We start from the raw sequence: 11339 nt of genomic DNA on the forward strand, positions 1-11339 counted from the left end.
TCAACCACTGCGCCACCTAGGATGTCCTGCTCTTATTTTTAAGAACCCCTGCATCGTGAATGTAAGTGACTATGAAGGAACCACTTGGTGACTCTGGGGCACCTGAGCTCTCTCACTTCCTTGCTGGATTCTCTGAAATTATCACCACTGTGGCTTCCATGTAGGCCTTGGCTCTAAGGATCTTGTTCTGATGAAATTCAAATGGAGGTGCTACGAGGCTGCCTTGCTCTGAGCAGAGCTGCCTCACTGCCAGGCCTCTGGGAAGGGGTTGTCACTAAACTTAGCCCAGTCACCACTTCTCTTCCTCTGTTTCAGATTCATTCCCAAACCCGTGCCTAGTCAGCACATATATGAAAGTTGATGCATTTTGGGAGAGATGTTAGGAAGAGTTGCTCACTGGCTGGAGTGATTAGGAGGGAATGGAATTAGGTCTGGAGTTGCCATATGAAAAAGCTTGCTCCAGCAATAGCTGTTGTCCCTTCCTCAGGCAGACAGAGTCCCTGACTGGTGTTTTAAAATGTTCCTTGCAGTAACTTGGATGGACCTAGAGAATATCATACTAAGTGAAGTAAGCCACACAGAGAAAGACAAATATCATATCACTTATATATAGAATCTTAAAAAAAAATGATGCAAGTGAACTTGTATATAAAACACAAATAGACTCACAGACATGGAAAACAAACTTACAGTTAGCAAAGGGGAAAGCGGGGGAGGGATAAATTAGGAGTTTGGGATTAACATCTACACACAACTAGATATAAAATAGATAAACAACAAGGACCTCCTGTACAGCACAGTGAACTATACTCAATATTTTGTAATAACTTATAAGGCAAAAGAATCTGGAAAAGAATATATACATATGAATCGCTTTGCTGTATACCTGAAACTAATTCAACAGTGTAAATCAACTATACTTCAATTTTAAAAACTTACGGGAAACAAAAAAACCTTTCCCACAAATTCTTGGACGCTATAGCCACAAAGGTGGACTCTATCCCCTCCCCTTGAATGTGAGCTGGCCTATGGTGACTCACTTCCAATGGATAGAACGTGGAGGAAGTGACATTGAGTGACTGCTGATGCTAGGTCATAAAAGGTAATACAGCTTCTGCCAGCCTTTTGCTCTCTTGAGACACTTGCCTTTGGATCCCAGATCCATCATATAAGAAGTCTGGTTGCCAGAGGCCTTCATGCTAGAGGGACTGCATAGAGATGGAGAGAGATGCCCAAGGAGAAACAGCTGTCTCAGCCCACAGCTATGTGAGTCTCCCCAGCATCAACCTCCAGACACATGAGTGGGTGAGCTTTGGATGGATCCGGGCCCCAGTCTTTGAGCTGCCCTTGCTAATGCCAAGTGGAGCCGGCCTTTGAGTCACCTCAGCTGACACGGAGCAGAACAGTGACAAGCTGTCCCTACTGAGCCCTGCTCAGATTGCAGATTTGTAAGCAAAATAAATGTTGCTGTTTTAAACTACTAAGTTTTGGGGTGATTTATTACACAGCTGAGGAACTGGAATACCTACTTAATTCTGTCATACAATCTGTTTTATTTTCCTCTGAATCCGCCGAACTGACTTGTTTAGCCGGGTGTAAACAGAGCCAGACTTGTTATTTTTGGATATGAAGTTTTCAGAGTGGGTCTTCATATCTGGGACATGTAGGCCATAATATTTCAATCAACTCTCATTTAGTAGCATTGAAGCGGGCTGATTTTTTTCCCCCTCTTTTTATTATCTACGGGAAAAGCAGGATCCGTGTGTTCGAATTCAGATCTTTTCTCAATTCCACGTCAGTTTTGGTTGTTGCAAGCTTTCTTTTCCCACAAGGAAATGTTTTCATCCGTTTCCTGAATTCAGCACTGCCCATGTTCATTTTGAAATCATAGCATTTAATAGTGATTTATCGACAGAAAAACTCATCTTTATATAATTTTCTCTCTCCGTGACAGGAAGCCGATGGGTCAGTGTACATTTTAATGCTATTTTTTTCCTGCATGTTCGTTTGCTGATTTAAGGCAGGGAGGGGTCCATGTTTTTGACTTCTTGGAAATGGCCTAAAATAGTGGAGTGAGGACTCACAGACAAATGGATGTTTAAAAATGGAAAGAAGAGCATGTAATCTAGAAAAGAGACAGTATGAAGAAAAGAAGTCAAGAAATACCTCAGCTGTTATAAAATCATACTTTTGGTAACTCAACCACCTAGTATACATCTGTGAACTGAGACAAACAAACCTGGGGGAGAAAATGGCAAGTGTGTAGAAATACTTGGATGAGTGTTAAGGAACTCTCATAATTTATTCATTGGACGACTTCCCCAGCTTTCTCTCAGAGATTATTTCTTCACAGAGCAGTAAATTCTAGCTTCTGAATTTGCAAATATTTTACACAATATTGTAACATTTTTGGTCATCTGATTTCCCAAGCCGTGGTAGATTAGACTTAGCAAATTAGCAAGGGAGGAGGTGCTTACGGGGAAAAGATGCTCGAGGTAGACACAGTGACAGCAGTGAGGAATAACATCTGAGACCATCAGACCAAAAACTAAGAAATGACCTCAGACAGTCGCTTCCGGGGCGGCGTGAGCTGCAGGAGGGCTCCGAATGGGTCGCAGCCGCAGCCGCTCCCCGCGGAGGGAAATGGCTCGCATTATATTACTGTTGGTCGGCGCAGCATCCAATGGATTTTTGAGGTAGTTTTCCGCTCTGCAATTTTGTGTTTATATTAGAGCGTAGGCGGTCCCGGTCCACGTCCCGGGAGAGAGAACGCAGGCGCCGAGAAAGGTCCCGGTCCCGAGAGCGAGATAGGAGAAGAAGCCGCTCGCGATCCCCGCACAGAAGACGTTCCAGGTCCCCAAGACGACATAGATCCACATCTCCTTCCCCTTCTCGACTAAAAGAAAGAAGAGATGAAGAGAAGAAAGAAACAAAAGAAACAAAGAGCAAAGAACGTCAGATAACTGAGGAAGACTTAGAGGGCAAAACAGAGGAAGAAATAGAAATGATGAAGTTAATGGGATTTGCCTCCTTTGACTCCACAAAAGGGAAAAAGGTGGATGGCTCTGTAAATGCCTATGTCATAAATGTGTCTCAGAAGAGGAAGTATAGGCAGTACATGAATCGAAAAGGTGGATTCAACAGACCTTTGGATTTCATTGCATGAGAATTGAAATGTTGAAGAATAATTTTTTTTCCTCATCTTGATCAGAACAGTGGATTTTGTATTTTGTATTTAATATGCATCAAAAACAGGATCACAGTCCTTCCTCCTTGTAAAGTAAGAAAAATTTATTTATGATGTGTGGAGTTCACTTACCCTGCCTCAAAAAAAGAAGGTTAAATATTACATTTTTTTCCTTTAGGACATATCATTTGGGGCAATCCTCAACCCCATTTTTTTGTGCTTATTCCTATGGAAACTGCATCTGTTTTCTTCTTGGATGCTCTTTATGACTTTTTAAAACACATAAGAGTAGTTTGGAAGTAAGTTTCTCAAATAAAGCAATATTTCTAAAAAAAAAAAAAAGAAAAAAGAAATGACCTCAGAAATCAACACATGTGACGATGGCATAGAGGCAAATAAGCTCTACAGGCCTCAATGGTCCAGGAGAACATTATTGATATCCAATCATTGATAACCCTTACTACAAGTAAGGGTTAAATTTTGTTCAGGACACTCTTCTTATAAAAGCAGAAAAAAATCGCTTCTGCCATATTAAAAAGAGACTATAGAAAATGATCTAAAGGAACACGCTTTAGCACTTAAAGGGATAACATTCGGTTACCTAGAAAAGTCACTTATGTGGAAACGTTTTGATTTTTGTCTCTAATGAGACTGTAAGGTTATCTATTCATTCCTTTTGCCCAGTGCCCTCCTTTCTTCTGATGCGAGACTCTGCTTTCTTCTGGAAGATGCTCTTTTAACCCTAGGGTCAAAGGGGAATTGTCACCTTCTGACAGACCCCCTCCTTGGCCACAGTGATAGGACTCAGGGATGAGCTTGTGACCTAAGCCAGGCCTGCGTCCTCCAGGAGTTTTTAATTAGAGCAGAAGAAAGATGCCACTTTTCTATTAGGTGGTTGAAACTGAATGGATGTGATCCCCGAAGCTGCCAGGGCCCTGGTCTCAGCCTCTGGGTAAAAGCTGGTCTGAGAGAACATCACAGATGCAGAGAGAAGCACAGAAGACAGATGCAGAGACAGCACACTGGTTTTGAGGAACTTCTTTCCAATGTATGAGGTCCCTGGAGCTGTCCTGATTTTGCCTCTGCAACTCTTGTTTGCTGAGCAAATCGCTTGATTCTAGGAGCTTTGCGCTGTGTCCTTTCAACAAATCCTCTTTGGCATAAGCGATTTCAGTTGGCTTTCTGTCATCTGCAGCTAAGACTCCTGCCAAGCCCAGGGAACTCTGGAAATCATCTGAGGCCCCGCTGAGCTGCCCACTGCAATACTGAGGGTCTGACGTGGATAACAAGAGAAGAAAAATGAGAAGCAGCCCCTGGTTTGTGTAACTGATCAGGAGCCGGTATCTCTCAAGGCACGTGATTGAAAGGAAGAGCTGCTGCCTGAGGAGGAAAAGACCTCCAAGGCTGTAACAGGAGTCCATGGAGCAATCTGCCTTATCAGATTTCCCTTTTCTGAGCAATTGAAGCCAAATGCTCAGCCTCACTCTCCCGCCCCGCCCCCTTAGGCCTGGAGAGCGCCCTGGCCCGCATGCACCATCCCAATGCAGGGAGGAGAGCATGGAGGGATGCTCTCTGAGGACCCTTCCAGTTCTAACTTTCTGAATCGGTTAGGCTGCTGAAATCTCTCCTGTTGTCCGCCACTGGCATTTCCTCAGGACCAGGAGAGAGGAAAATGATCCTCATTGTTAATGTTGCAGAAATCGGTCCCTCAAGAAACCAAGCACCACACTCGGAGGGTTGGAGAACTCAGGTTTATTAAGCTGGCGGCCCCAGATGAGCTAACACTCCAAAGTTCTGGGCCCCGAACTCAGGGTGAGCTTTACTTTTATAGGGGTCAGTGCACATATTTGCAGTTAGCATGGGGAGATTGGTTACTTGGTTTACAGAGCACAGAAGTTTCCAAACAGAAACTTACAAGAGCAGGTGCAGAACATTCCATTTTTAGCCAAACATCTTATGGTTACATTGGATTGCTAGGTCATCCTGGATTTTTTTTCTGTTTGTTTTTCTCAGTGCAGCAAGCATATTTTACAAAAGCAGAACAAGCATGGAGTTACTTTCAGCTGAGTGCAAGTTTCTAATTTTCCTCTTCACTAATGGCCTGCCTCCACGGTGACAAGTTCATAAACAATGCTGAGAACAATAATGATAGCCAACACTCAGGCACTGTTTTAAGTGATTGACATGTATTATTTCATTCAATCCTGGCAACTCAGTGAGGTAGTATATACTAATATAATTCTCATTTTAGAGATGGGTATACTGACGCTTAGCAAGATTAAGAATCCTGCAGTATGGGACTTCCCTGGTGGTGCAGTGGTTAAGAATCCCCCTGCCAATGCAGTGAACACGGGTTTGATCCCTGGTCATAGAAGATCCCACATGCCACAGAGTAACTAAGCCCGTGAGCCACAACTACTGAGCCCGTGAGCCACAACTACTGAGCCTGTGTGCCACAACTACTGAAGCCTAGAGCCTGTACTCCACAACAAGAGAAGCCACCACAATGAGAAGCCTACGCACTGCAGCAAAGAGTAGCCCCTGCTCACCACAACTAGAGAAAGCCTACGTGCAGCAGTGAAGACCCAACACAGCCAATAAATAAATAAATAAATAAATTTATAAAAAATAAACACGCAGTCTTTCAACACATGCATATCATATGTCTAATTGCTTAAAAAAAAAAAGAAGAATCTTAGAGTAGGTGATGCGTTGACTACAATAGAGCCAGGTTTTAAACTCAGGCAGTCTGAATCCTTCTCTCCTGAACACTGTGTTCCATTGCCTTCTAGACACGGGGCACTGGCTGGGCAACTCAGGTGACACGCTCCATCTGTTCATCCTCTTGCTGTCGTCAGTGTTGTCCCTATAAGGGAATGAGACAGATTTGAGGAGGTGGGGTCTACCACCCTGCACTCTGGGAAGTTCCCATCATGTTCCTGTTTTCACGTCGGGCCTGTTAACCTAGTCTTATATCGCTTATATACCACTGGTGCCCTTCACCTCAAGAATAGCTAACTCTGGGTAGAAACCATGAGCCACAACCACTCTATGGGGAGCAATAAAAATAGAAACAATAATAGCAGCTAACACGGATATAACACTGTCTGTGAAGTATTTTACATGTACTAATTGGTTGATGCTTCACAGCAACCCTATGGGGTAGGTACTATTATTATCCCCATTTTTCAGATGAAGAAACTAAGGAACAGAAAAGTTAAATGACTTACCCCAGTTTATACAGATGGTGATTAATGAAGTCTGAGATTCAGACGTAGACTTTCTGGCTTCATAAGCTACTGTTTCAGCTTCCAAGTCATACTGCCTCTGGGTATATCTGTCTATCTATCTATCATCTATCTATCAAATATTTATCTAGCATACACTCAAACTACTGGATTTGGTTTGCTAATTTTCTTTTTGTGATTAGGGGCTCGTATCCAGTCTTTGTAAGAGTGATTGGCCTATACTTTTCCTATACTCTCTTTTTTGTTGTTGGTATCAAGATTGTATTAACTTCATAAAATGAGTTGGGTAACTTTCTTAAGCTTGTTAATTGTATTGTCCAAGTCTTCTATATTCTTACTAGTGTTTTATAGTCTTAATTTATTAATTTCTAATAGGGTTGTTAAAATCCTCTATTAGAATTGTGTTTTACATATTTCAAAATAATATCAACATAAAAAGGAATATAAAGGAACCTCCAAAATTAAAAATAAAGTGGAACAGATGAAACTAAGAGTATACCAAATCAGTAGCATTACCCACAGAGAAAAGAATTATTTTAAGTGACTTGAGCACAATGTACATTCTTGGTGGAATATATTATAAAGACATAAAAGACTACAGACACATCTCAAACCTTCCTCATTTTATTTTCAGAAGTAATGTTAACATTGCAATTTGGAAACTATTTTTATGTGTTATAGGGTAAAGCAAAATATGTAATTATGTCCCCGTTATTAAGAATCAAGGCTTTCAGTTAAGAAAATAGAGAAACAAATATAAAAATCAAAGTTGTCAAGAAAACACTTGAAGTCCAATTTGAATTAAAAACATAATCATGGAATGCTTTTATTACAAAATATAATTTCTACATGTTTATGCCAGTGTTGGCAAACTTTTTCTTTAAATGGCTGGATAGTAAATAGTCCAGGCTTTGCAAGTCATATTGTCTCTGTTGCAACTATTCAGCTCTGCTCTTGTTGCATGAAAGCAGCCACGGACGATGTGTAAACAAATGAGTGTGACTGTGTTCTAATAAAACTTTGCTTACAAAAACAGGCAGTGGTTTAAGGGCCACAGTTTGCTATGTTTTCTGACCCCTGGTCTAGACTCCATGTCTGTGTCCCCAACAGCAATGAGAACATTTAGCACTTACATCTTGGTTTCTGAATTCCATTTCCCACTAAAAGGAATCAAAGCTTCTTATGGAGATAGGTGATTCCAGATCTAAGGCAGGATAAGTCTAAGATGAGCCTGGATTGCGTGTCAAAAAGCAAAACCAAAACAAAAACGCTCTAAGATTAATGGAGTCATTTCAAAATGATATTGGCATCATATTGAAGGGGTTCCCACTGGCCAATTTGACTGAGCAATTTGAGCATCAAGTAATGATAATGATGATTGTTGGGAGGTGGAGACAATATCCTCCAAAATGGGAAGGAACTTTGAAAAATGAAGCAGGCTACTCCGTAAAGTGCAATTGTGAAGTTTATTGTGGGTAACTTACATACAGGCAGGACTGGGCAGATGACGGTCCAGAGGCACTCGAAGCTGCACACCACACTGATGAAAGGGGTACAGAGGAATTTAAAGGGGCCAAAGCTAAAAATAGAATCTGACTACCAAGTGAGAAGCATCACCTACATGGATGGGAACTGAGGTGGGGGGGGTCCTTCCCCTGAGGGGGTCTCATGACCATTAACCATCTGCATCAGCAAAAGGCACTCTTTCACTTTTCAGATCAGATGAAAGCAAGAGTCAAAGTTGATAGGGAACTTATCTGGCTTGAGTGCATGCCTCATGAGTAAGTGCAGTTATGCGGTAAAAGGGAGGGGGTAGTACTATAGGCCTAAGATGAAGCTGACAAAATGGAGTCAAAGTGGTTCAGCCGCACATTAATGATAATGATGATGATAACAGTAATAAACATAATTGATCGTTGGGAATTCCCTGGCGGTCCAGTGGTTAGGACGTCGTGCTTTCACTGCCAATGTCCCGGGTTCGATCCTTGGTTGGGGAACTAAGATCCCACGAGGTGCGTGGCATGGCCAAAAAATTTTTAAAAATAAAATAATAAATAAATAAATGTAATCGGTTATAAATTAATAAATAAAATGCATAAAATTCATATTTTATATTGATAATAAAAAAGAAGAAAAGAAAGGGAAAAAAACACTCATTTGTGAATACTGAAGATGCATTTTACATCAACTTTTTCTCTGCAGATTTGTATTGAGAAAAAATTAAGTATTTCTCCTGTTCTAATTGAAGAGAGAAGTCGCTTCTTTACAGAAGAATTACAACTGATAAATGTAAAGGATGATCAAATTAGGACATCACCGTTGTACAAACCCTAGTGACACAATGGATTCAGGAAGGGATTATCAATGGATGGCAAAACCATTAGGTGTCAGGTTGTTGGTGAACTGGACAGTTGCATGGTGCCAAATTGTCACCTCAGAGATAATATGCTGGTGATAAAGGAAAATTCATACCTTTGAGATGGAGAAATCTGGTGATTGTCACTTTAAGTCAGGAATCAAACCTAACGACCCTAAGAGTGTGACAGTCTGACGTTTTGTACTCCTACTATGATACAATATGAAATAAGCAGCATAATCTATGAAATACTATTGTCTTTCAACCTTTACATGGAGTACAGGGGCTAGAAGAACAAGTTAAATGATACCACAAGGAAATAGTCAAATCCGGAATGATGGAAGACATTCTACAGGACTACAAGTTGATCTTGCCTCTTCAAAGTCATTGAAATGCAAATTAAAAAGACATGGAGCTAGTTATAGGTTAAAGGACACAAAAAAGAAATTGCAGCAAATACATTTCATAAACTTTGGATCATTTTTTGAAATACAAGTTATATGAAACATATTTAGACAGTTGGAGAACTTTGAAAATGGACTGCATAGTAGATATTTTAAGGAAATGTCATTACTTTTCTTAGGTATGATAATGGCATCGTGGTGATATAAGAAAACGTCCTTATTCTTCAGAGACTCATGTTCAAATATTCAGGAGTGTGATATCATGATACCTGTATGTAGATAGAAAAGGCTAATATGGCAAAATTTTAACTCTTGAATTTAGTTGGTAGATATATATGTGTACATTATACTGTTCTTTCCACTTTTTTGTATGTTTGCAAATTTCTAGAGTAAAAATTTTGGGGAAAATTTTACTCTGTGTAGGAATATCTTTTGCCTTCAATCTTAGACCAGTTATTTGGCGAACAAACCAGCTTTCATTTAAGTAGGCAGAATCCCAAGAATGGCTCCTTCAAGACTCTATGCCCCAATCCCAGATTCTGTGAATACAATATGATCACTTCCCTAATTATGTTATGTTATGTAGCGCAGTTGGCTCTAAAATAGGGAGATTAGCCCAGTGAGCCTAATCTAATCACGTGACTCTCTTTAAACAGAGAGTTTTTTCTGGTTGGTGGCAAAAGAGGAAGTCAGAGAGACCCCCAAGCACAAGAAGGACTTGATGTACTAATGCTGGTTTTTGGGTTCTGTTTTTTTTAATTAATTAATATATTTATTTATTTTTGGCCGTGTTGTGTCTTTGTTGCTGCATGCGGACTTTCTCTAGTTGCAGAGAGCAGGGGGCTACTCTTTGTTGTGGTGCATGGGCTTCTCAGTGTGGTGGCTTCTCTTGTTGCGGAGCACAGGTTTTAGGTGCACGGGCTTCAGTAGTTGTGGCACGAGGGCTCAATAGTTGTGACTCATGGGTTCTAGAGCACAGCCTCAGTACTTGTGGTGCAAGGGCTTAGTTGCTCCATGGCACGTGGGATCTTCCCAGACGAGGGCTCGAACCCATGTCCCCTGCATTGGCAGGTGGATTCTTAACCACTATGCCACCGAGGAAGTCCACTAATGCTGGTTTTGAAGATGGTCAAAAGGAAGCCACAAGCCAAGAAATGTGGATAGTCCTAGGTGACAGCCAGCAGTCCTACAACTGCAAGAAACTGAATTCCACCAGTGGTCTTTGAAGAGGAATATTCTTCAGAGCCTCCAGAGAGAAATGCCACCTGGCCGACACCTTAATTTCAGCCTTCTGAAGCCCAGAACAGAGGAAATATCTGAGATTGCCTGGACTTCTGACATATGGAACGGTGAGCAAATAAATGGCGTTGTCTTAAGCCACTAGGTTTGTGGTAATTTGGTATGGTGGCAATGGAAAACGAGTATAGTATCTTAGGAAGATCCAGGTGCTAGAAGGAAAATGTTCAGGGAGTTTGGCGTTCGGGTGCATTAATTTGTTGAACTCTGTAAAGTACAAAATGAAAATATGGGTTGCTTTGCTCTAGTTGCAAATTGCTCCTTACCTTTCTGCTTTATACAAAATTTATTCTCTGTGCCTTATTTCTTTGTATTTCCTAAATGTGTCTGCCTTTAAGGCATTTTCAGTTTTATTTTTTCAGAACAGAAAAGTAGATAGATACTTTAAAATTTCATAAAAAATAAATATTTGACAGATTTTCTTTTGTGGGCAGTTAGGTAAAAAGCAGATTTGGAGGAGTGACATCCATAGGAATGGTGGGGTAAGGACCTCCGAAAATCCACTCCTCCATAAGAACAATGAGACTACTGATAAAAATTGTCAAAATCAACTTTTTTAGAACTCCAAAAAGGAACTAAGGGCTTGCAACAATTCGAGGAATGTTTATTCAAGAAAAAACAGTGGAATCTCAGTAAGAATAGGGAGCTTTGTGGTACTTTAACTTGCCTCATAACGTCTTCCTCTTCCCAGCTCCTCGGGAAGTCTTGAAATCCAACAGTGTCACAACAAAGGAGCTGTGAAAATTAGCAACCTAGCAGCCACTGGGGACAGAAGAATTTTGGAGCTCCCTAAATGCCCCAGTCTAGTAGAATTGCCATTATCTGAATTTTTCTGGCAATTCCCTGGA

The 11339-nt window shown here is 40.9% G+C and overlaps 1 protein-coding gene across 1 annotated transcript; it reads left to right on the plus strand.

Moving 5' to 3' along the window:
- The first annotated feature begins 1218 nt into the window (after window positions 1–1218).
- On the plus strand, window positions 1219–3388 carry LOC130841532 (U4/U6.U5 small nuclear ribonucleoprotein 27 kDa protein-like). The gene is made up of 2 exons (XM_057717657.1): window positions 1219–1360; window positions 2697–3388. The coding sequence occupies exons 1-2, from the start codon at window positions 1219–1221 to the stop codon at window positions 3164–3166; spliced, it is 612 nt and encodes a 203-aa protein (XP_057573640.1). The 3' UTR covers window positions 3167–3388.
- Window positions 3389–11339: the final 7951 nt, after the last annotated feature.

The sequence above is a fragment of the Hippopotamus amphibius genome, chromosome X (assembly GCF_030028045.1).
Source record: "Hippopotamus amphibius kiboko isolate mHipAmp2 chromosome X, mHipAmp2.hap2, whole genome shotgun sequence".
NCBI classification, from domain to species: Eukaryota; Metazoa; Chordata; class Mammalia; order Artiodactyla; family Hippopotamidae; genus Hippopotamus; species Hippopotamus amphibius.

Coding starts and splice junctions, on each gene's coding strand:
- LOC130841532 (XM_057717657.1), top strand. CDS start 1,219: ATGGAGAGAGATGCCCAAGGAGAAACAGCTGTCTCAGCCCACAGCTAT. Junction 1,361..2,696: donor GCTGCCCTTGCTAATGCCAA/GTGGAGCCGGCC, acceptor TGGATTTTTGAG/GTAGTTTTCCGCTCTGCAAT.